At 40.8% G+C, this 26,649-nt stretch overlaps 2 protein-coding genes across 2 annotated transcripts in view; one reads left to right on the top strand and one right to left on the bottom strand.

The window, feature by feature from the left end:
- LOC145459906 (uncharacterized) overlaps positions 1-26,649 on the top strand; it is a 146,140-nt gene that overhangs the window by 70,278 nt on the left and 49,213 nt on the right. The window lies entirely within an intron of this gene.
- Positions 22,566-26,118, bottom strand: LOC145459899 (complement component receptor 1-like protein). Its single transcript, XM_080338405.1, has 4 exons — positions 25,713-26,118; positions 24,333-24,518; positions 23,307-23,489; positions 22,566-22,700 (listed from the first exon to the last, which is right to left on the bottom strand). The coding sequence occupies exons 1-4, from the start codon at positions 25,855-25,857 to the stop codon at positions 22,693-22,695; spliced, it is 522 nt and encodes a 173-aa protein (XP_080194531.1). The 5' UTR covers positions 25,858-26,118; the 3' UTR covers positions 22,566-22,692.

Below are 26,649 nucleotides of genomic sequence, written 5' to 3'. Positions count from 1 at the left end.
TTGATAGATCTTCGTACACTACAATAACGCAGAATAATTTGCGATATATTGATCAAAAGTAAAAATTTTGTGCATGCTTCGCGCAGCAAGTCGTCACTCGATTTCTTGCTTTTAATATTGTTACCCCTTTGTAAAAATGAAAGAACGCCTAATGTATCAGATTGAGTCTAACTATATTCGCGACCTCGCGTGTGCGCTCGCAGAAAGACAGTCGACTATAAAACCAAGGCACAAACTGATCGACGCATGATGGACGAAGCTTTCGATATCGATATGTCCAGGCTCCGAATAGTCCAGTCCTTGCAAACTGAGTCCAGCGATATACAGCAGGCCCGCAATATATTCAAATTACAATAATATTGACTTGATAACTTCAAAATTTTTTCGCGCTTGGTGAGGCCAGTGGCCCGCTCAATAGTTCATCAATCGAAGGTTGCTCTTTGGCTTAAAAGGTTGGCCTCCCCTGAATTGAACTATACGGAAAGAGTGACTTTTTGTTACTTTAATTGCTTGAGCATACTTTGCTATATTAACTTTATTTGAATCTGAATTACGCATGCAAGGTGCGCGTAATCGCGGCATATTAAGGAACACGCTTCAACGTAAACGAATTTTCCTGTTCAGTTTATACAGCATATGGTTTTAGTCCACGCAGCAACATTCAAAAGCAGGTTTTATGTTCTCGCTAGGGATGGTGTGAACGCGAGGTTCACGTTCGCGTTCTGTGTGTGAACATTGGAAATTTAGAGGTTCACGTTCACAAACGAACCTTGATAGGTTCTGCACTGTGAACCTTTTTCATTTATTACAATTTTCACTTCATTGTAACATCTTTGGTTGAAATTTATTGCATTATAACTGCGGGCCACTATAGGCATGGCGCTGGTAGCATCAAAAATCAGCACTAAACGAGCACGCATCCTGACAATCTCAAATTTTTAACCTGCTTTGTTACAATATTTAGTGACTCTCTGCTATGAACTTGACCCGCAATGACAAAATATCGAGACCGAAAAGCGATTGATGCTTATTCAACCAACTAATGAAATTGATATCGGTGTCAGATGTAATAAATCTAGCAAGAGTACGGGGTTCATCTCGATTTCATATGTTTATTGTATCATTAAAACCAATTACGTGCGATTGAAGTGCTGGCCACTGCTTTATAACTTGTTAATGGGGTAAAATCCGTTTACACTCTGCTTAATATCAACGTGGGAACACTCATGAGCGGCAGACGCCGAATACATCTTCCGGTCTGGCCTAGACGATTAAGGCGTATGATTATATTCCCATGCAAGTCCTCGTCGAATTGTTGACAAAATGACGGAAGATATTCATTTTATGGGATAATTATATCATTTGATTGCTTCGCAGTTGATACATTTGGCGACGTTTAAAAAGTCAATATGTACTTCAGCATTGTGACATTATGTGACCCGACTCGGTGCTTGGTATCTTGTACTTTAATATATATCCCTTCACTGAAATGTAGGGTCGGAATTAGCAATATGACGTCACGTGACGTCATGAGGTTCACGTTCGCGTTCACACAGAACCTTTCAAAAAGGTTCGCGTTCACACAAACCTGAACCTTTCAGAGGTTCACACCATCCCTAGTTCTCGCGGGCCGCTCAGAATTTGCCAGGTCTGCATCGGGCCGGTCTTGGCCCAGGTCTGACCTAGGGTTTACGGACTGTACGCGATACACCCGGTTGAAGAGCCCTGGTTTAGCCTACACTCTGATCCACGACCATTGCAATATATCGCTTTTTGAGAATTTGAGTTATAACTATAGTTTTACGTCACGAATTGTGCCACATCTTAAGAATTGGAAAATTACTCATCCGAAGTAACTGGATAACATTGCTTGTATACCTCGTCGCATCGGCGTGGTCGGTGAAATTTGGTGTGACGAGGACTTCGTCTTGGAAGATCATATAGTTCGGTTATTAGCAATTTAGATCAGTTTAATGCACCACAAAAATAGCGATACAATGAAATGATAAGACAGTGGTTCTCAACCGGGGATCCGCCAGACCTCAAAATTTTCAAAATGATTGATAACCCAATTTGGATTTTTTTAATTTTGAGAAAGCCTGAGGCAGTTTCGCACCGCAACTGCTAAAACCTCATGACTGACATCATCATAATAATCGTCTGACATGAAATATCTTACTGTAAACAAATTCATTTTAATTTCCAAATTGACATTAACCTACTAATACAAACAAATTGCTGTTTGGAGATGTTTCGTTTGGGTTTGCGGAAAGAATAAAAATATGTCGATAATAAGGTCAATCAGGATGACTTCGTAATGTTTGCGAAACCTTTTCGATTTCAAGTCGTCAGTCTCAATGTGTTTTAAACAAAGGCCTTTTTAAAAACAGAAATTATTTTTATTAGGTTGTAAAATTATTCCATATAATTGTGTAACTACTTCCTTAAAAACATGTTGTATGAGCATGCGGGCAATTATCACCCGGTATAGCTGACGTATATCGATATGGGAGGGCTGGAACGCTCAAAATAGTCGGTTCAACAGCAATAGTACATATATTTCGTCAAAGGAACTATATTTACCCTATATTTTCAATTGCCAATGTCTATCCACTATGACGTAAAGTTGAATATTCGTGATGGCATGGCTTTAAAAACACAACAACAAAACAAAACAATCAAAAACATGTTTTAAATAAGGGCCTCGTTTGAAACATGTTTGTTTTAAATTGATTTTTGTTTCAAATGCAATCCTAAAATTAGGTAACAGTCGTTTGAAATTTCTGAAGTATTTCTGCTAATTTTTCCCAATAAAGGGATTAAAACCTCGCCACGAAATCCATTTGATCCTGTGATATACAAAACCACTATTGCAGAATAACTTCAAGATGAGATGCTACATAAAAATGACAAGGCTGGACGTGATGTGTTCATAATGTGTTTCTCCATCTTGGTGCCATAAATGCTGCGATAACACTAAAAGAATCGTCGGTAGCGTTGCGCGTTAATATTGCATGAGCATCCATCTATCTTTGTGGAAATGGATTTTCGGCAACATCGTCCAATCAAATCTAAGACAAGGATTTTAAAGACACGGTCATGTAGCCTACTTCAAGTAATGCAGCTGCAAAATTAGCTTTAAAATAATAAAATTGGACCCAATTTCTGCATAAATAGTAACCTATGATGTTATTTTCAAGAAAAGTTATTTTGTTGTTGTTTATCACAGAAAACCTATACAGTTCATAATTGTACAAGGCAGATGACGGTTGCACCATAATTGAGCTAAATTTCAACTAAAACTTGAGGGGGTCCGTGAGGGTCCGTGACGGCCAAAAAGGGTCCGTGAAGACAAAAAGGTTGAGAACCTCTGTGATTAGAAGATGTCGAAACGACTTGGAGTGGTCTTTGGAATCAGACGGCAATGTGAAGAGGAGTCATTCACACTGAATGAAAAGTAAAAGAAGATGGTACAGAAAAGCACCGGTATTATCAGAGACTCTTTGACTCTTGCCATGCTCCTGATCTCACCGTTGATCCACCCCGGCCTAATGCCCGATGTCACAGTTCTTTTCGATCTATTCCGCTGCGCTTTTCGTTCCCTGTGTTCTTTCATCGGTCTGTTTCTGAGTTTTTATTCTCGCCCAGAGGAGCCCAGATGAACCTCCGACGCGGAATCGAATCCGGGTCGCCCGGATAGCAGGCTCTTAACATCACCACCCAGGGCCTAATATAAATGCTTCGACAAATATATCAGTCTGATTCAAATGTAAGACTGAACTAAAAGACACTGCTATAGAATACTACTTATAGTCTACGACAGTGGTTCTCAACATTTGTGTCTTCGCGGACCCCTTTCGGACCGTCGTGGACCCCGCGGACCCCCACGAATTTTTTTGTCAAATTTAGCTCAATTATCGTGCAATCGTCATGTATTGTGCAAGTGATAACTGAAGGCTTAGTGATAAACAGCAACTAAATGACTATTCTTGAAAATTAAATCATACTATTTGTGTAGAAATTGGGTTCACTTCTATTATTTCAAAGCGAATTCTGCAACTGCATTTCTTGAAATACGTGCTGGAGTCTTGAAATTCCGCGCCTTTGATTTGGATTGGATATAAAAGAGTGCCGAAAATCCATTCCGCAAAACGGAATGACAACGCGTAACGCTTCCGACGACACATTTGGGTATCATCGCAACAAATGTGGCTCCTAAATTGACAACCAAGTTTTTTAATGAACAAATAACGTCCAGCCTGGTCATTCTATCTAGCAGCTTATCTTGAAGTTATTATGGAAAATTGGTTGTGTATATCACAGGAGAAAATGGATTTTTGTAAACATTTCGCAGTCACCGTGATTGACCTTACTCATCCAACCTTTTTCCACAATCCGCAACAAAACATCTCTATTCAGCAAAATGTTTGTATCAGTAGGCTATTGGCAATTAACACTTAAACTGAGTCTGCACAGTGGGATCTGTTATCTCAGACGATCATTCTGTTGATGTGAGCTCTGGGGATTACCAGTAATGAAGCGAAACTGCCTCGTGATTTTCCGAATTTAAAACAATACAAATTAGGTTGTCAAATGTTTTGGGGCTTCGCGGACCCCCTCAAAATGCTTCGCAGACCCCCGGTTGAGAACCGCTGGTCTACGACAACGTAAACTCTATAATCACTTCGTTTGCGGTCAATTTATGTGGGACTTGCTGCAGGAAACTGAGTAAAACCAGCTGCGCCATCGTCAAATCACTTCTGGTTGCTCACATAGATCGTGTCAGCGTGGCCAGAACATGTAGCCTAGTCCTACGTACACTCGTACAGGTACAGCGATTTAGTCGACACCTATTGTTGATGACTCAAAAATTTTGCGTCGATTCACAAGCCAATAGACATTTTTGAGACGCCAAGTCAAGTCAAGTAATTTGTGCAAAATGACTCGAGTCAAGTAAAGTCATCTGAATGAGTTGACTGGAGTCTGACTCGAGTCGGCGCAACACTGGGGTCTAGGTGACGATCAAACTAGGGATGGTGTGAACCTCTGAAAGGTTTAGGTTCGTGTGATCGCGAAGCATTCTGAAAGGTTCTGTGTGAACGTGAACGTGAACCTCATGACGTCACGTGACGTCATTTTGCAAATTCCAACTCTACATTTCAGTGAATTGACTTATTAATGTACAATACGATACCTGGCGACGACTCGGGTCACATTATGCCCCAATGCTGAAGTTCATACTAAGTTTTACAACATCGCCAAATATATCAACTGCAGCAATCAAATGATATAATAATCTCATAAAATCAATATCTTCCGCCGCTTTGCCAACAATTTCAACGAGGACTTTCAGGGGAATAAAAGCTTACGCCTTAACGGTCTAGGTCAGACCGGAATATGTATTCGACATCTGAGTATTGCTACATGGATATTGAAAAGTGTTAAAAGGGTTGTTTGCTACCGATATTATCCCATTAACAAGTTATATAGGAGTAGCCAACACCCAAATCACACGGATTTGTTTTCTATGATACAATAACCATATCAAATCAAGATGAACCCCGTACGCCTGCTAGATTTTTTACATTAGACCAGTGGTTCCCAAACGGTGGGGAATTCAATGGTTTCTGGTGGGGAATAGATGCATTTGTTCAAAATTATATATAGGACAGTCTACATATTCACGGAGACACATGCGCAATTACCGTTACCAACTGCTATGGAATGTATCGAATATTATATTGCGTGTGTTCACAAAACCTCATTTTAAATCTGGATGGCCATTGATGGCGTCACAAACGCATCCAGCACGACTAGTTTGACGCGAAACGACTCTTTCGGGAAATTTTGAGCGTTACTGGTATCGGTCACAATACGTTTTATGTTGCAGTTATTGGCGATTGTCTTCTTGCGCACTGGTGTGGTCGTGTGTCTTGTGTAGTCAAACCAGCAAATAGCTACTCTGTGATGACAAAAGTGCTGGGTAGTAGGGAACAGGACCGTAACCCAATTGGGGGGGGGGCGAGCTCGAAGGGGCACAAAATTATTTCGTCAATCAACATAAAGTAAATTTTGTTTTTTTAAATTCCTGCCACTTTTTCAAAATTCTTGCGCGCCGGGTGCGCGATTTAATACGGTCGAATATCTGATTATTGGGTACCCTTCCCCCACGAAAATACGTGGCATTTATAGAAATGGAGACTTCGGCGTTAGCCATTACTGCGCTACGACGCACTAAGGCATATGAAGTTATAGGCCATGTAACATGCAACTCCGAGAAGTGTGCCAGAACGATCAGCAGCGAGAAGACCTTGGCCGAGAAGGAATGCCCTTGTGGCGACCCAAAACTTCGATATATATACAATATACACATACATACATGTTTAATTGGCTAAGTGGCTGGCGCCGAATGTTTCTGTCCTGGAGATCTGAACCCCACAGGACCAATGCCATCCCGCCGGGAAAAATTATTTGCCAGTAAAGCAATAGCAATTTGAAATCGTGTGCGCCTTTCAGTTTTGGCGATTTCCATATCTTTGACATAGCAGATATAGGAGGTCAATAAATAGAATAATGTGACGAAGTCAATATACCAACGGGTCCGCCAGAAGATATTCAATTCTTATTTAAAGGTCCCACCTTTTCCAACACACCTCACGCGGCTCCACCGGTAAATCTGATTACGTGAGCAGAGAGGGGATAAAAAATTCATAGCAAAATACACGGAATTCCCGATCATATTGGCCGATTCAAACACGAATTATATAAATTTTTCGTGCGTCGTGCGTTTAGTCGAAATAAGGCGACGCACTAAACAGTAGACCCCTTGTGACTGATAACTTGCAGGGAAAATGCTTACAGGCTCAGCGGGGCTGAGGTGGTTCTGGGGGCCCGAAACCAACGTTTATTTGGCGGGGCCGACGCAGTGCCGATACGGTCCTGGTGGGGAATGAAGGCTCGGAATAAATCTGAAGTGGGGAATGAAGACAAAAAGTTGGGAACCACTGCATTAGACAATGATGTATTTATTATATGAATTTCATTGATTGGTTGAATAAACATCATTCGCTAACTGCAGCGTATTTCTATAGATAACTAACCTACGGATAGATGCGCATCACGTGATACAAGGTCGAGTGATGCTACAGTCGCCGATTTGTCGTCGTTTCATAGCATGAAACAGCAACGTAATTGCTAATCCCATAGATGACGACCCGAGCGCTCAAATTTAATAAAGTTGGTCTTATTTGAAAGCTATAGTCGCGCTGATTCTGATAATATAGATCAAAATCTGATCAGGGCAATGGAACCCCCTTGAAATACCCCTCAAAGTATGAAAATTGGCATTGTTATGAACAATCGCAACCACGGAAGGACCATTGTAATTGTCACTGTGCTGCGTCGTAGCGATTGTTTAGAACAATGCCGATTTTCAGACTTTGAAGGCTATTTCGGGGTGGTTCCATTGCCTTGATGAAAATGTAATGTATATTATCAGAATCAGCGCGACTGTAGCTTTCGAATAATACCAACGTTGATAAATTTGAGCGCTCGGGTCGTCATCTATGGGATTAGCAATTACGTTGCTTTTTCTGCTATGAAGCGACAACAAATCTGCGACTGCAGCATCACTCGACCGTGAATCATGTGATGCGTATCTAAGCGTAGGTCAGTTTTCTATAGTATTTCGCTCCTGATATTGTGTGATTGCGAGTCAAGCTCACAGCAGAGTGTCACTAAATATTCAGAAACGGAAAACTGGATATTTCGAGCAAACTTTGTAACAAAGCAAGTAAAATTTTTGATATTGTCATATGCATGCTAGTCTAGTGTTGATTTTGTTATGCTGCCAGTGCCATGCATGGAGCGGCCCGCAGTCGAAATGCAATAAATTTCAATCAAAGATGTTATAATGGCGTGGAAAATTGTAATATATGAAAAAGGTTCGCCGTGCAGAACCTACCAAGGTTCGTTTGCGAACGTGAATATCTAAATTCCTGAGGTTCACACACAGAACGCCAACGTGAACACCATCCCTAGACCAAACACCTGCTATACGCTACATTGTTGCTATTCTTCAGTTTCCATTCACGCTGTTTACGCATTCTACATTATTACGTCATGATTAGCTGTCTGGTTTTGAATCTAACTTTGTTGTGTCCTTTATCGTGATAACAGACACGCTAAAAGTTCTTCGAGTCAATAGACATTGATATGAACATAACATGTATCGAATAAATTTCTTAACTACTTGTAAATCGCTACTTCTACAAAATTCGAAAATTACTGTGAATACTTTTTTACCATTACTTTTGAGGGACAGCGACTTTGTTGACACCGAGTACTTGAAATTAAGTTGATGCACACTCTTGTAACTCTAATAAGTCAAATTATTTTTGCAAAGTTACTCAAGTCAAGTCATCTAATCAAGTTCAATCTGGTCAAGTCACGATTCGAGTCGTATCAAAGCCGCTAAAAACTTGACGATTGTAACCAGGAAAAATGCTCCTATAAATATACCTGTATGGCACTAGTATACATTGCAGTAGAAAAATCTAGATGGTCAAAGGTTACATTCGGATTGCATGATGCGTTTGACGTAAATTGGCCAATTGCGTAACACACACATGCTATATTGCCTGTAGCTATGAGAATTTCACTCATATCAGCATTGCAAACATATCGCAAAACCAATCTTTGCACACAGAAATGTATGTAGTTTTGGCTAAAACGTATTGGTCAAAAATATACCTGCATACATTGTAGTAGTATAGTACACTGCTACATAGTATAGTACATAGCTACTTCAGCACCCAAGTAAAGCGGAATTTATCGACCGCCCCTGGCTAAAATTCAGCAGTGGTAATGCAAAACCTGGTACCAGCCTTTTGCTAAGCCGCCTGCTGCGATATTAAAACTAAGTTCTACTTTGAAGATCACTCTAGAAGAAAACACTCCCCTTCAAACAACACGTGGATTTCCAGATCCCTACCAAAACATTTCGAGACATTACGAGTTTTATTCGCTCAATGAAACCATTTCATATAAAAACAATGAAATTCGTCACCCGATGAAGCAAGTACACCAAGGCAGACCACAATACGGTAAATAATAAAATCCCTAATAAATACCAAGTGACTTTACAGAAGTATTCAATCCAACACATCCATATCGGTGTAGGAATCTGCGTTTGGACTGGAATTGATGTAGTGTGAGCAACACGCCAATTCTGTGTCTTTCTCTCTGGGTACTTTTACATTGGAAGCCTCAGGATTAAGTCTATTCAAATTATTACACGGTTTGGTGCCCACGTTCTGTACTTTATCGGGGATAGCCAGTGACGTGCGGTCCAATGAGGCAGGTGAGGCAGTGCCTCACCTGTCGTCTGGGTGAGTAAGTGAAAATTGTGAAAACCGTTGATGAGTCGATGATTATTGGTGTTTTACATCGATGTTCATAAATATTGAAATTTGAACCTAATTTTCAACCCAACATCATCAATTTATATAATTAATATTCAAAAATACAGCGCGAAAGGAAAGGTGAGGCACAGGTGAGGCACGGGCGTATCGTGCCTCACCTGCGACGATGCAATTCATCATAAATAACTCGGAATTCATAATAACTGGTATCAATCAATAGCTATCGTCACACTGATTCCGAAAATCCAAATATTAACAGTGTCAGAGCACCAGAACCCCCTCAAAATCGCCAATGAAGGTGATATTCGGCTTTATTATAGAGAATGCCATCGCAGAGAAGCAATGGCCAGGTGAGGCGCAAACGAATTTGCCTCCTGCACTATTCGCTAACAATTGGACAATCGAAGTGCAGTGAAACGCGCTATCGATTTCGGAATACAACATTCTTGTAAGAATTGTATGGTAACGACGACCAATACGTAGTGCAGAGCCAATACATTCCCTTACTTAAGTAGCTGTGACCGACAAGATAGCGTGATGGTTAAGCGTCCGGCTTCTTGATCGGGTAGGTCGTGGGTTCGATTCCCGGCCGAGTCAGACCAAAGACCTGATTAGTAACACTGGTATCCATGGCTGCCCTGCTTGGCGCTCATGCATTATTGGGATAGCATGGAGGGGTGGTGCATGACTTAGAAAGCCGTAAAGGCTATATCTGCACTTCCTTGTCCGGTGGCATATGCACATCATGCACTCATGGTATGCATATGCGCAGATCGTGTGTATGTGTATCATGAGTCGGTGTATATGCCGCAAAAACATCAAGGACAAAAATAAACTACGTCCTCTCTCTGATCAACGCCTTCAACGTTTTTTTAAGCTGTTATGTATTTTCCATCCATAGCTACGTTAAATTGTGGTATGTGATAGCTACTTCCATAGGCTGCATTGTCGTTGTTTGTGTCCTTTATGCTGTGTTCGGCTGCAATACCTAGAACCCCTAATTGTGGTATGTGATAGCTATACCTACATTCCCTGCGTTTTCGTTGTTTGTGGTCACTAGTGTATTTTGACTTGACCTAGTGTTCTTAGTGCATTTTCTTTCGAAAATCGGCAAATCTAGTGTTTTTTTTACTAAAAAAATTGTAACAGGATGCTATTTTCGTGTACTTCGAGTAATTTATACCGGTACTTGAAGAGATAGTAATTACTATCCGTCTAAACTAGTCCATTTAGCGCAATAGCGACCAGTCCTACATGTATTGTAGAATATGGAATTGCAATGGCTATCAGTGTTGCAGCAGTAGTGTAGGCCTTGGTTTACGTAACACAGTTTGTGAAATTTAGCCAATAGGAATACGGATCGTGAAATAGTCGCGGTACGAAAAAGGCAGATATATCTTTCTAAAACTTGCGCAATACACAAAAACGATCCTGGCTTTGACTAGTTACAAGATGTATGTTGGCCACACATGATAGTCCTAATGATACTCCAAAGTCCAATTCACGTTGACAAATTCAACTATAGTGTGCAAAGAAAATGCTCTCTATACCAGTTGCTATCGTTACGTGCGTGCGTGCGTGTTTGTGTGTGTGTTTATGTGTGGATGGGGTAGGGGGGGGGGCTCACCAGCCATTAACCTCACCGCACGTCACTTGGGATAGCATCTGTGGAATCGCTGTGTTTTACAGATGCATCAGCGTTTCGCCTTCGATTAAATAATACATACGACGATTTGGTCACCAAACGGTCCAATGACTTGACTCTTGTGACGTTGCCATCGTCACAAAATCTCCACCCAGGACCGGAACCGTCGCAGACAGTAACGAACGAAGTGTAGTGATCCCCGTGCGGAGCACCATGATGGTTAGCCACCGCGGACAAATCCTAGATCGGATCTGGATCTTCTGCGTTAACGCAAAACGGACGCAAGTCCAGCTTCTCGATCGGGAAATTGACCAAGTCGTCCACTTTGCGTCGCCAGAGCCGGTTTTGAAGCAAAAATCTCTTAAGTTGGATTATCAAGACTTCGGGAAACTTCCACAGAGACAGTTCTTTGGTGGCTTTTCTGTTTTCTTTGCATTGCGGGCAGTGCCACGCTTCTTCCGCCGCCAGCACTTCTGGCTCTGTGAACAGCCTCAAACAGTCTGTAATGTCTAGCCCAGTAGATGTCTTCGAATTTACAGCGGCCGTCGGACAGACCACGAAGTCTGTCCCCCATTCGAGTACGACCCGAGAAGCGTTTCCAAAATCAAGGGCGCCGTCTTTCTTCAAAAGATGTTCCTCGGTCGTTTCACAACATTTGTACATTTTAAAGTCATCTTCTTAGCGGATGCTCGCTACTTTCGAGAAAGATTCGGCGTCTTGCGAACTTTTACGCGAAATTTCGACGGAAAAATCAAGCCACTTGTTGACTTTATGGAAAAACGAGTCGACCGACGTATTTTCAGGAACTTTCACCACAAACGGTACGCCTACGAAATTCGGCAGGCACGTCATTTTATGCTTTGACCAATCCGCGCCTTGACACTCACGACTGCAGTACCCAACGGTCTTGCATTTCGTACACCTCATTATTTTTACGTTATGTTCTTTCGCGGTTTTGTCGCAATTCCGGCATACGGCATACGCATATTCGGATTTTATATGGATTCCTATATTATAGAACAGGGGCATACGCATATTCGGATTTTATATGGATTCCTATATTATAGAACAGGGAATCCCGAGCAGTTGTGCTCGGCTATCCCCACAAACTTGACTACTAAGTTACGAAAGAATCTCGCACTACTTTAAATAGCTTATAGCACACGCTGGGTCAGGTAACTTGAAGTCTTGTAATATCCATCCTCATATTCCTCACCCTTGTGAATAATGTAATGAATGTAATCTCATTACAATTACACGGATAATCAATTTCGCGAGCGGATAAGTAGACCAAGGAATCGCTGCCAATTTACTGCGAAGATATTCCCATTGCATACACAGTCGTGTCAGTCCGTCAGTAACATTAGATAGGTGATGTTTGACTGGAAATTCAAGCTACAGAAGCAATTATTTGAGGGTTGTAAAATCCCCAATATCATCATGCGTTATTCATATATGATGTCTCTTGTCGTGTATAGTCATGCAACAGGTAAGAGTCTCGAGTTCACATGATGTTAAATTGGATCAGATGTATTTATGTGCATGTTTTCAATTTCAGCCGCAGCAAGCTACGACTCTGTGAAGCTGTCTGAGAGCTCATTTGTGTCTTATGGATGGCAATCACTTCATTCTGGCGGGCAGAATGTTGTCGAATTGGACGAAATAGAAATATATTATCTTTCTAGCTCCAAAGATGGTGCACTTGCGTCAGTGGTGACGTTTGATGATGCTGGCGTGGTCGACAGTTGGCTAACTCTCTTCTTGAGTAACTTCGAAATGAAGTTATATTTGGGGAAAGTGAGTATATATATATCATGTGCTCTGTCTGCCAAGATATTTTTTCCTTAATTCACAACTCATTCACTTTCTTCCTTTTTAAGATTATTTAGACTTTGGCAATATTAGCCAAATTTCAATTAATTTTTTTGTAGAGCTGGCCGATTTATTGCGGAAATATTTTGATCTCATTTTATATAAATATCTTTCGTACTCCACGTGCGTTAACTTTTGCTGTGATTAATATTCACTATGAAAAATGACAAATCTTGTATATCTAATGATTTCAATCAACACTAGTTGGCACATCTTGAGCAATCTTTACACTAACCAACGTTACGTTTGACGCGACGTCTGACGCGCCATCGTCGCCTATCAAAAGCATGTTTTATTGGGAATCTATTTTATATGGATAGTTATAAAATACTGTGTGGTTTCAGAGTGGGGAAAAAACGTTGACCATACCATTTTCCAAACGTCGTGGAAGCCGCATCTCACAGAATGTCATTGTAAAACGATCGCAAATGGAGGTAATGCACCTAACTGGTAACGGTAATCGCACTTGTGTTTCCGTAAATATGTAGACTATCCTGTATATGATGTTTCACAAATGCGTCTATTCCCAATCAGAAACCATTGAATTCCCCACCACTGGGACCACTGGGTTAGACCTATACTTATTGCCTATTTGGAAAACTCATTGCAAAAAAGGTAGTCCTATTAAAATGGTGAGCACCATCGCCCACAGCCAATGATATTTATACATTGTATATAGGCTACAATGTAGGCCCTTATGTGTATATATCCTTGCCAGCAGCAAATCACGGCATATTTGGGAAGCCGATTACTAAAACAGTTCAGCACCTTCGATACAACTAGAAATAAGGCACGTTGAAAACCGCTGCGGTCTATTCGGTCTATTCATTACTATTCCTTCAACGTGCACCCAAAAGTCATTAGAAAAAGTAACTGCTTACCGGGCAGGGTTGTCAAAATCTTCACAAGATGTAGACTGATTGGGCATCCAATCGGTTGCACAAGTACGCGTGTGTCCTCATCAATATTCATGAAATATATTTTCAATGACCTTGCCCACACCACTTGTGATAGGTAGACATTGGTTATGTTCAGTCGTGGAATAGTAAAAAATACCTGCTAAACAGGAATTTTGTAACTTCTATTATATTGACGTGTATCTATAATAATCAGCCTTTTTAACAATGTAGGCTTCATTCTTAATTGTCTTTGGGCAGATGTAGGCCTATGTAATATTTCTAAAAAACTAGGACTCAAGTTCAGAAGTCACTGCGGTGAAAGTGAGATAATTTCCAGTATCTATATACTTGCCTTATTTTCCTCATTCTCCATATAAGGTCGAAATTATTTTTCAAAACCAATATCTACCATAAATTCAATGACATCCACACTGCCACTAACACCGTTAGGTTGGATTACTGTAATGCTTACTCCGTGTATGAATTTGCGGTCATCTGTCATTAGGAAGGGTGAGTTGTATTGAGTCCTAGATTGTAACTTTTCGTGACCAGCCGAATGTAAAAGTTATCCAACGCCCGATCGGGGAATTCAGAAGCGCAATCCCGCCATTGTTGTGAATTGTGATCTACAAGTGATACATACGATGACGGATCATTGCTTGACTGGATGGATGAGACTGAAATTCGATTTTGAATCGGATTTTATATGATACATTAGGACTATAGTATTATGGAAGTAATTCCAGTATCGTGTATCTATACCTAAATCTGTCGTCTTCAATAAACTTTCCCCGGTATCGTACAGCAGTGTTTCCTAATTTTTTTAGCGCTAATGTACCCCTTGGGCTTGGATGAAATATTTTTCGTGCCTTCTATCCAGGATCGAAACAGCCCTTTGTGAAACTACCCCCAAAGACTAGTCTTGGTCCCTAACACGGTATTCAACACAACTGATTGGGATTTCAGACACAGGATACATTTCAGCGACTGGAGATACTAGAATATCGAAGGTTTCGACGATGAACTGTAATTTAGGGTATAAATATAAATCGCCCTGCCTACAGCCCAGGAAGCGCACGAAGCGCGAAGAAAATTTTCGAGTTGAAGCAATCCAGCAATTTTCGATAGACCTGAGGGCGTATTTATGACTGCTTGTCACTACTGCTTACTTACTTGAGTACATTCAAAGTCATCCAATTCCAATCCTACTTGAAGTAGTTTTAGGTCGATTTTAAAAGGAGTACTTCTACTCGTACTAAAGTCGATTTTTGCATGGCTACTTGAACTTCCGTCTGAGTTGCTATCTTGACTACTTGGACCACCTCTGACAAAGTATACATCAAATTGATTCATATGATGTCGTTATTAACAGTAGCTTTGCACACTATATAGTTCTACGATTTCCCTGCCTTATTATGCAGTTTATACGAAACTTCAAGTGATGGTATGAGGTAAGCAGCAATAACATCACGACATCACGCGTATAGTCAAGACTTTATATACCTGATAACCATTCATTACAACCAAATGTTTTAGTGCAAATTTCTACCTCTCCACAATCTCCTCTTAAACACTGAGTAGGTGAAGATAGTTGGCACCGATTTACGTTTTGTAAATCAATTGCGTTCTCCAAGGACAATGAGATTTCCCTTCCGTTTCTGAATGCGCCGGTGATGCATGAGGGCAGCGCATTGTCAAGCGACTCCAATTGGCGCCATTGACCTAAAAACTCTCCGCATCATACAAATACTTCAGTGATTATGAGCATCATACTAACCTAAAATGAGTAACGATCGATTGCTCAAACGAAATGAATAAATGTTTTCTTCTGTGATGTCTAAAACTATCGAGTTATTTTGATTGAAATTCAGAGTAATCTAGAAATAATAATAATATGTGACAAGTAAGAGATCTGTAAAGTTGAGTTCAACAAATTTTATCTGCATTACCTCCATTTGCGATCGTTTTACAATGACATTCTGTGAGATGCGGCTTCCACGACGTTTGGAAAATGGTATGGTCAACGTTTTTTCCCCACTCTGAAACCACACAGTATTTTATAACTATCCATAGAAAATAGATTCCCAATAAAACATGCTTTTGATAGGCGACGATGGCGCGTCAGACGTCGCGTCAAACGTAACGTTGGTTAGTGTAAAGATTGCTCAAGATGTGCCAACTAGTGTTGATTGAAATCATTAGATATACAAGATTTGTCATTTTTCATAGTGAATATTAATCACAGCAAAAGTTAACGCACGTGGAGTACGAAAGATATTTATATAAAATGAGATCAAAATATTTCCGCAATAAATCGGCCAGCTCTACAAAAAAATTAATTGAAATTTGGCTAATATTGCCAAAGTCTAAATAATCTTAAAAAGGAAGAAAGTGAATGAGTTGTGAATTAAGGAAAAAATATCTTGGCAGACAGAGCACATGATATATATATACTCACTTTCCCCAAATATAACTTCATTTCGAAGTTACTCAAGAAGAGAGTTAGCCAACTGTCGACCACGCCAGCATCATCAAACGTCACCACTGACGCAAGTGCACCATCTTTGGAGCTAGAAAGATAATATATTTCTATTTCGTCCAATTCGACAACATTCTGCCCGCCAGAATGAAGTGATTGCCATCCATAAGACACAAATGAGCTCTCAGACAGCTTCACAGAGTCGTAGCTTGCTGCGGCTGAAATTGAAAACATGCACATAAATACATCTGATCCAATTTAACATCATGTGAACTCGAGACTCTTACCTGTTGCATGACTATACACGACAAGAGACATCATATATGAATAACGCATGATGATATTGGGGATTTTACAACCCTCAAATAATTGCTTCTGTAGCTTGAATTTCCAGTCAAACATCACCTATCTAATGTTACTGACGGACTGACACGACTGTGTATGCAATGGGAATATCTTCGCAGTAAATTGGCAGCGATTCCTTGGTCTACTTATCCGCTCGCGAAATTGATTATCCGTGTAATTGTAATGAGATTACATTCATTACATTATTCACAAGGGTGAGGAATATGAGGATGGATATTACAAGACTTCAAGTTACCTGACCCAGCGTGTGCTATAAGCTATTTAAAGTAGTGCGAGATTCTTTCGTAACTTAGTAGTCAAGTTTGTGGGGATAGCCGAGCACAACTGCTCGGGATTCCCTGTTCTATAATATAGGAATCCATATAAAATCCGAATATGCGTATGCCCCTGTTCTATAATATAGGAATCCATATAAAATCCGAATATGCGTATGCCGTATGCCGGAATTGCGACAAAACCGCGAAAGAACATAACGTAAAAATAATGAGGTGTACGAAATGCAAGACCGTTGGGTACTGCAGTCGTGAGTGTCAAGGCGCGGATTGGTCAAAGCATAAAATGACGTGCCTGCCGAATTTCGTAGGCGTACCGTTTGTGGTGAAAGTTCCTGAAAATACGTCGGTCGACTCGTTTTTCCATAAAGTCAACAAGTGGCTTGATTTTTCCGTCGAAATTTCGCGTAAAAGTTCGCAAGACGCCGAATCTTTCTCGAAAGTAGCGAGCATCCGCTAAGAAGATGACTTTAAAATGTACAAATGTTGTGAAACGACCGAGGAACATCTTTTGAAGAAAGACGGCGCCCTTGATTTTGGAAACGCTTCTCGGGTCGTACTCGAATGGGGGACAGACTTCGTGGTCTGTCCGACGGCCGCTGTAAATTCGAAGACATCTACTGGGCTAGACATTACAGACTGTTTGAGGCTGTTCACAGAGCCAGAAGTGCTGGCGGCGGAAGAAGCGTGGCACTGCCCGCAATGCAAAGAAAACAGAAAAGCCACCAAAGAACTGTCTCTGTGGAAGTTTCCCGAAGTCTTGATAATCCAACTGAAGAGATTTTTGCTTCAAAACCGGCTCTGGCGACGCAAAGTGGACGACTTGGTCAATTTCCCGATCGAGAAGCTGGACTTGCGTCCGTTTTGCGTTAACGCAGAAGATCCAGATCCGATCTAGGATTTGTCCGCGGTGGCTAACCATCATGGTGCTCCGCACGGGGATCACTACACTTCGTTCGTTACTGTCTGCGACGGTTCCGGTCCTGGGTGGAGATTTTGTGACGATGGCAACGTCACAAGAGTCAAGTCATTGGACCGTTTGGTGACCAAATCGTCGTATGTATTATTTAATCGAAGGCGAAACGCTGATGCATCTGTAAAACACAGCGATTCCACAGATGCTATCCCAAGTGACGTGCGGTGAGGTTAATGGCTGGTGAGCCCCCCCCCTACCCCATCCACACATAAACACACACACAAACACGCACGCACGCACGTAACGATAGCAACTGGTATAGAGAGCATTTTCTTTGCACACTATAGTTGAATTTGTCAACGTGAATTGGACTTTGGAGTATCATTAGGACTATCATGTGTGGCCAACATACATCTTGTAACTAGTCAAAGCCAGGATCGTTTTTGTGTATTGCGCAAGTTTTAGAAAGATATATCTGCCTTTTTCGTACCGCGACTATTTCACGATCCGTATTCCTATTGGCTAAATTTCACAAACTGTGTTACGTAAACCAAGGCCTACACTACTGCTGCAACACTGATAGCCATTGCAATTCCATATTCTACAATACATGTAGGACTGGTCGCTATTGCGCTAAATGGACTAGTTTAGACGGATAGTAATTACTATCTCTTCAAGTACCGGTATAAATTACTCGAAGTACACGAAAATAGCATCCTGTTACAATTTTTTTAGTAAAAAAAACACTAGATTTGCCGATTTTCGAAAGAAAATGCACTAAGAACACTAGGTCAAGTCAAAATACACTAGTGACCACAAACAACGAAAACGCAGGGAATGTAGGTATAACTATCACATACCACAATTAGGGGTTCTAGGTATTGCAGCCTAACACAGCATAAAGGACACAAACAACGACAATGCAGCCTATGGAAGTAGCTATCACATAGGGGAGATGTGGTACCGATGGATCAAAAATTACAAAATGATCTCTGGCCATCAAATCTTCAGCCGAGAATAGCAGATCTTTTGCTGTCTCAACACTTCGATACAAGCTCTACCTATCGCGGACATTTACATGAATATCCGCCTTTTCAAAAAATATTCATGAACGTTTAAAATTTGTTGCTCGAACGTGTCATCGGTCCCCACCCGGTGGGTCCAAAGGCACACGACCATGGGACCTATGAGACATACGCTCAAAAACTCAAATTTGTTGACTTGTTTTGTTGTGTACTGTAAGCTAAGCTACAGCAAGCCAATGAAGAATGTTTCGTCGCGACTGTCAAGAATCAGATATAATATATCAACTCAAATGTTGGCAAAAAATCATGTTTTGATTTACGGCTAAACTTAGAAAATTAATGCCACATTCATATTTCCCGCAAATCGACATTTTGACTTTCAAATACCTCGTAATAACGATAAAACACCGCATGTAACTATATATGATTTACAGTCTATATATATGTAGGCGAGTTTCTGTTGTTGAGTGATTAGTTGGTCCATCTATTTTGCTGGATTTGGCTATGGTACCATAGGTCCCCCACCCCCTAAATATTGTAATTGACTTGAAAATAGTCCACTCGAGGATGGTATTGATTCAAAAAATATGTGCCATTATATATCCTGATACAAGCCCTATACTTCACATCAAAAATTATGGCGGGTTTGTTAGCCTGAAATGTGATATAGAAAAATGCAAATGTCGATCCAAATTTACTTTACACCCCCTAAAACGTAAATCATTCGTCACAGACCCCATAACTCATGCAGGTCGAATTTTTTTGCATGTGAGGAAAGATTCCGTCAGCAAGTACTTGTAGACAAATTCACGGAGTGTACTCATGGAATTATCATGGGGAATTTCTAAAGTATTTTCGGTCCCAGTGATCCATCGGTACCACATCTCCCCTACCACAATTTAACGTAGCTATGGATGGAAAATACATAACAGCTTAAAAAATCGTTGAAGGCGTTGATCAGAGAGAGGACGTAGTTTATTTTTGTCCTTGATGTTTTTGCGGCATATACACCGACTCATGATACACATACACACGATCTGCGCATATGCATACCATGAGTGCATGATGTGCATATGCCACCGGACAAGGAATTGCAGATATAGCCTTTACGGCTTTCTAAGTCATGCACCACCCCTCCATGCTATCCCAATAATGCATGAGCGCCAAGCAGGGCAGCCATGGATACCAGTGTTACTAATCAGGTCTTTGGTCTGACTCGGCCGGGAATCGAACCCACGACCTACCCGATCAAGAAGCCGGACGCTTAACCATCACGCTATCTTGTCGGTCACAGCTACTTAAGTAAGGGAATGTATTGGCTCTGCACTACGTATTGGTCGTCGTTACCATACAATTCTTACAAGAATGTTGTATTCCGAAATCGATAGCGCGTTTCACTGCACTTCGATTGTCCAATTGTTAGCGAATAGTGCATGAGGCAAATTCGTTTGCGCCTCACCTGGCCATTGCTTCTCTGCGATGGCATTCTCTATAATAAAGCCGAATATCACCTTCATTGGCGATTTTGAGGGGGTTCTGGTGCTCTGACACTGTTAATATTTGGATTTTCGGAATCAGTGTGACGATAGCTATTGATTGATACCAGTTATTATGAATTCCGAGTTATTTATGATGAATTGCATCGTCGCAGGTGAGGCACGATACGCCCGTGCCTCACCTGTGCCTCACCTTTCCTTTCGCGCTGTATTTTTGAATATTAATTATATAAATTGATGATGTTGGGTGAAAATTAGGTTCAAATTTCAATATTTATGAACATCGATGTAAAACACCAATAATCATCGACTCATCAACGGTTTTCACAATTTTCACTTACTCACCCAGACGACAGGTGAGGCACTGCCTCACCTGCCTCATTGGACCGCACGTCACTGGCTATCCCCGATAAAGTACAGAACGTGGGCACCAAACCGTGTAATAATTTGAATAGACTTAATCCTGAGGCTTCCAATGTAAAAGTACCCAGAGAGAAAGACACAGAATTGGCGTGTTGCTCACACTACATCAATTCCAGTCCAAACGCAGATTTCTTACGGCGGTGATGCTATCGTAAGCTTCGGACACGTTACTGTACACTGTACAGTGTATAGGTAAATCTTATGTCATGGATTGGGGCATGTTCAATTGCTTATTTCAATCGGTTAAGAATATACTCGTGTCTTTCGTAAATTTCGGGAAGGCTTGCGCCTACTTAAATGATATTAATATCTTTCACACACACCTGACCAAAAATATAAGAAAACTGCTTTCGCTAGATGCGCGCGGTTCACAATCCTCATTTCTTCATGCGGGACATTATCTTGCTATCAGTGTCGCATTTGAACTTTGGGATCAGATTGCAGGGTAATGACTATTACGCCCGGCAATTTCATTATTTGAGGGTTGCTAGACATATTACCATCTAAAACACATTGCTAAAAATTGCGCGGAGCACAAAAATAATGCGAGTTGAACAAATCTACCCACAAAAGATTCCACTTTATGCAGATTTCCGAAATAATTTTGTTTTCTAAATACCGTGTAATTTCATAATGCTTCGGTGATTCGTACCCTCAATGGGTTGATTAACCCCATATCAAGTAGCAGTGATGATAGCATCCTTGTCATCAAACGTGATCGAAATTTTATGTTCCAAACTTCCTACGATTGATACAATTTAATAGTATTCACCTGATTTCTACAAATTGAATCCAAACTCACTTTATAACTTATGATGAGTTCTGCCGCCCCCGTTCGGTCGACACCGGTATTTCCTAGTGCAATGTCATTGCAATTTGACAAGCCTGAAAGGCTATGGCACTGGGTTATTTGGCGATGTAAGTATAGCAGCAGCTTTTCAAGTACATCTGTTAGTATTATACAGGATCTGCAACGCGAAGTCGACATTGAAATGACAATCGTTTAAAGTGATGGCTATCTATAGGCATGATACTTTGTAATTTGCAAAGCTTTGGAAGCGCGTGTTTTAGTTTCAGAAGTTGTGCATGAAGAAATCGAAGTCTAGTTTACAATCGCAACCACTCAAGTAGCTAGCTTCAACACTGTTCAGTTCACCTAGAATTCGAAATAGTTTGAAATCGTAAACTCTTCAGTCAGTAGCGGTATGCAGATAAATTGTTACAGCAATAAGGCTTTTAACAATAATTGTTAATTATGCTTCATAATTCGCTTTGATGGCACAGTTCAGTTTAACTGCGGACAGTTCTAGCTTTTATGGAAACACGGCTGAGAGTTGTTAAGTAAAGAGAGTTGTCGTTAGACCTGCTGGTGGGCTTAAACCAGGGTCCGCAATCCATGACATGCGGGATGATTTCTTATGAAACGCAAAAGGAACGCGACCGCAGGATATGCTCTAACAACTTCAAAAGAGAGTCTAAATAACTTTTCAAAATGGAAAATCAGAACTCCCCTTTAATTGGAACGCATCAGCTACGGTTTTGCCAGCAAGCCGATATGTTCATTCGAGCGAATACGACACACTAGGACCGTCCACTGCTGAAGTTTATAAGTCATATCTGTCCGCATACCACAACGTACTACGCCGTAGGCTACGGCAAGTATGAAACCCCTGGTTAAACTATCAATGTGTCATTTTATCATTACCCGAACTCTGGATACAGTACATGGATTTAGGCACTGCAACATGGCTACATTTGGCTGACAATAAGTTTTTATTTCCGGGTAAATGTATTAGTTTCAGTAAATTCGAAAGAGCAATATTATTCCTTTGGTCTTCATAGGTTCATGCATCGAATCTCCCATCTCTTTCAGTACTTCAAAGGCCTGGAATAAATTGGGAACGTTAAATGCGGTGTGTAAATTACATATTCAAAAAGTGGCATTAAAATGAGTTATTTTACTGCTGGCAATTTTTCTATAGTTATTATTTCGCTGCATCATGTGATATTAACCTATCAAATCAATAGTTTGCGTTCCTGGACAGTGTGCATCGCCAATAGAATTAATACTCTTTTGAAGTATAGAGATATTTCAATCTTTAAAGGGGCCACCGTAACATTATTACCAACATTAAATCAAATCGGTACGATGTTTCAACAGATTAATGCTACAATGGCGCATTGGTTTCATCGCCAGGCAGTTATCTGAATTTCAATCATAAAAAGTGATGCAAATTTCCAGATACCTACTTGATAATATACAGAATGTAAGCAGTGAATTTGACGGCATAAACTACTGAATCAGAGAGGGAAGTAATCTATAACGCCACAGCATGATTGTAACGTGTAGGATTAACAAATATATTAGTCTAAATCACGAATGGCATTAGGGATCACATTACGCGAAAGACGATCATGTCTCAAACGATGTGTCCACAAGGGTGTCTCGTTTGCCTTTCTGTCCCCGACGACGCAGTACTGTGATACTTACGGATGCATTTTGGTAGTTTAGCCATCCAGTTGCCGCCACGGCCGCAAGACACTTGCTGATACGCTTTATCGAGTTTGTATCCGCGACTGCAGTAGAATGTGATCTTTTCCCCGTAAGAGTAGGAGTATTTATTCCCCGGGTAGAAGAAGGCGTACGAATAGGGACGGGGAACGACGCAGTTTTCTGGAACACGAATATACAGTATTACGATCGGAGAATTTGATTTTGAACAACCATATGAAATGATTTTTTGCAGTCAACGAATATCTCGCCACTTGCAAACGAATTTCGGTAAACTAAACCCCGAAAAATTATACTCTACAAATTATTTCAGAGATCATAATCCAGTGATATTCTACTACTTTTACCATTCGTTAGCAATATAACCCTTGCGTAGAGTATGTCACTTTGGGGAAGTCAATGCAGTTGTAGCAGCCGTACTCAATTGCTTTGTACTGCCCACTACGGCATTTATTATGGCGATGCATCGTGCTTTCACTTCCTTTCTTGGTACTGTCTGAATGTATCGGCAGCTATGGGGGTAGTAATAAAGTCTCTGCAGCAGCTGTTACATAGTGGTTCATCATCCACATGAGAGGATCATTTATGCAGTCTCGTAATACAAGTATTCAAAATACTTGGTTTGCTATATATGAACGATTGAGCATGAATATCGTATAAAGTCAAAATTGTGTCGTCATCATAATGATGTACAACGCTATTCTTGCATATACATTATAAACACGCGGTCCGTTGTTTCGCCATTGAAGGTTAAAACACGGCAATCTATTTATTGATTTACTTTCAGATTAAGCAATCACCACTTCAGACGGAAGCTTAAAACATCATACACAGCTTGTCAATAGAGGATATTATTGATCCAAATTAACGGTATATCCGTTCAATTATTCGAACAACTGCTTATTGAGGCTTGCCGTTTCACTAATATTTCCAGCCGTTTTTCTTTCAGTCAATCATAGTTTCAACTTGTCTCATTGCTTTGAATGTGCTATCCAAATTACTTACTGTTGCACATGGGGGCCTTGTTATCCCAGTTTCCGTCATCCATACATGTCATATGGGAATACCTAGAACCGTGGTACGACATTTGGTACTCAGACTTGCAGCGGTATTGCACTCGCTCGCCCTTGAGGTAGTACATTTTCATTGGATAGTAGTATCCGTGCATAACATCGTCTCCCATGCAGTACTCTGTAAAAGGAATTAGCTGTTGTAAAGGATGTAATAAGTTGTTTAACAAGCCTAAGCTAATCTAGTTTCCTTTTCACTCACAACCGATCAAGTATTATATTACAACGTAGGCCAATTCACCCCATATCTATACTGCGCTCTGTGTCCCCATAAACCAGTGGTTCCCAATCTTTTTCGTCCCGTTCCCCCCTTGGCCGATATTTGAGCTAAAATCCCCCCCCCCATGAAAAAGTTGCCTGTGACTAAAAAACTCTGCTTTTTAACGCGCAACCATTTGTTGACTGAGCAATTAATGGTCAAACATATTCAGAGATGTCCGAACTATGGCGAATACGGACCGCACTAAACTTTGGTAAAGTACGGTCAAATTTGACCTGTTTTTGACCGGTCGGGTAGCCGCTGACGAAAAATAAATCACCAAGTCCGCTTGCTATGGACTTGAGTTGAATACATGAATTTGGTATGTTTTTGACGTTAGCTCATATGTTGGCTTAAAAAGTTAAAAAATTCACTATCGGCCTTGTGCTTCACGTTTTCCTGCTTAGTAGTAATTTGGTCGAGAGGCTGTCGCGGACCCAACGAAATCGTCTCGCGAGCCTCACTTTATCAGGGGGTGTAATATCTACGGATGGCATTTAAACATACACCTAGCTTAGAATCCGCCAAAGAAACATACAATTGTAAAGAACTAATTTTTACTTAACAGTTCCATATACCATAAAAATCTAAAAACCTTGTGAACCCAGTGTATCTTCTTCCGATACAATGCCAAAGCCAGATTCCCCCTAAAAACTTAAGCCAGATTCCCCCCTAAAAATTTCAAAATTCCCCCCAAGGGGGGAATTCCTCCCCGGTTGGGAACCACTGCCATAAACAGAACGTTATCAAAAAGAGCGTCAGCATCAAATTGAGGGGGCCCGACGAAATGTATAGAATTGTTGAACATTGATTTGGATTTGAAGATTTCGTCAATATTTGAATTACATGAAACTATAGATGCATTCGGGCTGATAGAATTTTATATTCTTTCACACTTTCATAATGTGCTCGACCGAATACGAGTTAATCGAGGACCACAGTAGGTTTCGGACATTATTTGAAACCTATTCGGGAATGTCATTTAAAAATTTGAAATATGTTCTCCACAAAGCTACTAGTGAACCAGGATTGAAGTTGCAGAATGTAAAAACTTACTCTTGCACTTCTGCGGCTCGCCGTCCCAGTTTCCGTCCTTCATACACTTCGCGTGTTTACAGTAGTTGGCAGGGGCGTAGTATCCGTAATCGCATTCAAACTTGATGTATTCTCCTTCCATGTATCGCATCTTGTAATACGCCATGTGGTTGTAGTCGCGGTGATCTGGCACTTTGCAGTATTCTGAAATATTTCAATTAGCATTGCAACGTAGATGAAAGCAGATGGGAAAAATGGAATAAGCTGTATATTTAGCTTACATAATTATTTGATAACCGTAACTCGATTTGCTTTTATTGCCACATCTAACACTTAGTGGTCTTAGGACAGTAGTTGGTCACATATGAAGAACAGTGGATTAAAAGACTATAACTTGTGACGCAAATACCATCTCCTTTCACCTCCCCAGATTCATATATATTAGTTCCGCAAAGCGTCGATTATATTCCATTACAGTATCTGCTATGATGCCGTAACATTTATGCTGAATTTTACCCATGAAGCTAGAAATTCCATCATAAGCAGAAGACCTGGTAGATTAGTAATATCCCCAGAGAAGTTGCTGCCTGTTTAGAATTATTGCCGGATAACATAACGGATATCATATGCCCATAAGTAGCAAAACCTTCGTCTATCTGCTACAGCAAGGGTCGGCAACCTACGGCCCGCGGGCCGGATCCGGCCCGCCAAGCGAAATCGCCCGGCCCGCGGCATAATAATAAGTTATCACAAGAATACGGCCCGCCGTTTCACAATGAGTTTCAATCAACAGTGCAGCACTGCTTGGAAAGAATGTGGCATCGCTACGATATAAGTTGCCCAAGTCGTATTAGTCTATTATGACGCCACAAAACGAAGGCGGTTGAAGTAGGAAATGGAGATTGTCTAGAGCAGTGGTTCTCAACCTTTTTCGCCTCGCGGACCGGTAAAATTTCAA

Source organism: Botryllus schlosseri, unplaced genomic scaffold, assembly GCF_051294905.1.
Source record: "Botryllus schlosseri isolate E-star unplaced genomic scaffold, Bs_hap1 Bs23a, whole genome shotgun sequence".
NCBI classification, from domain to species: Eukaryota; Metazoa; Chordata; class Ascidiacea; order Stolidobranchia; family Styelidae; genus Botryllus; species Botryllus schlosseri.
This window is presented reverse-complemented; position numbering and strand designations above follow the sequence as displayed.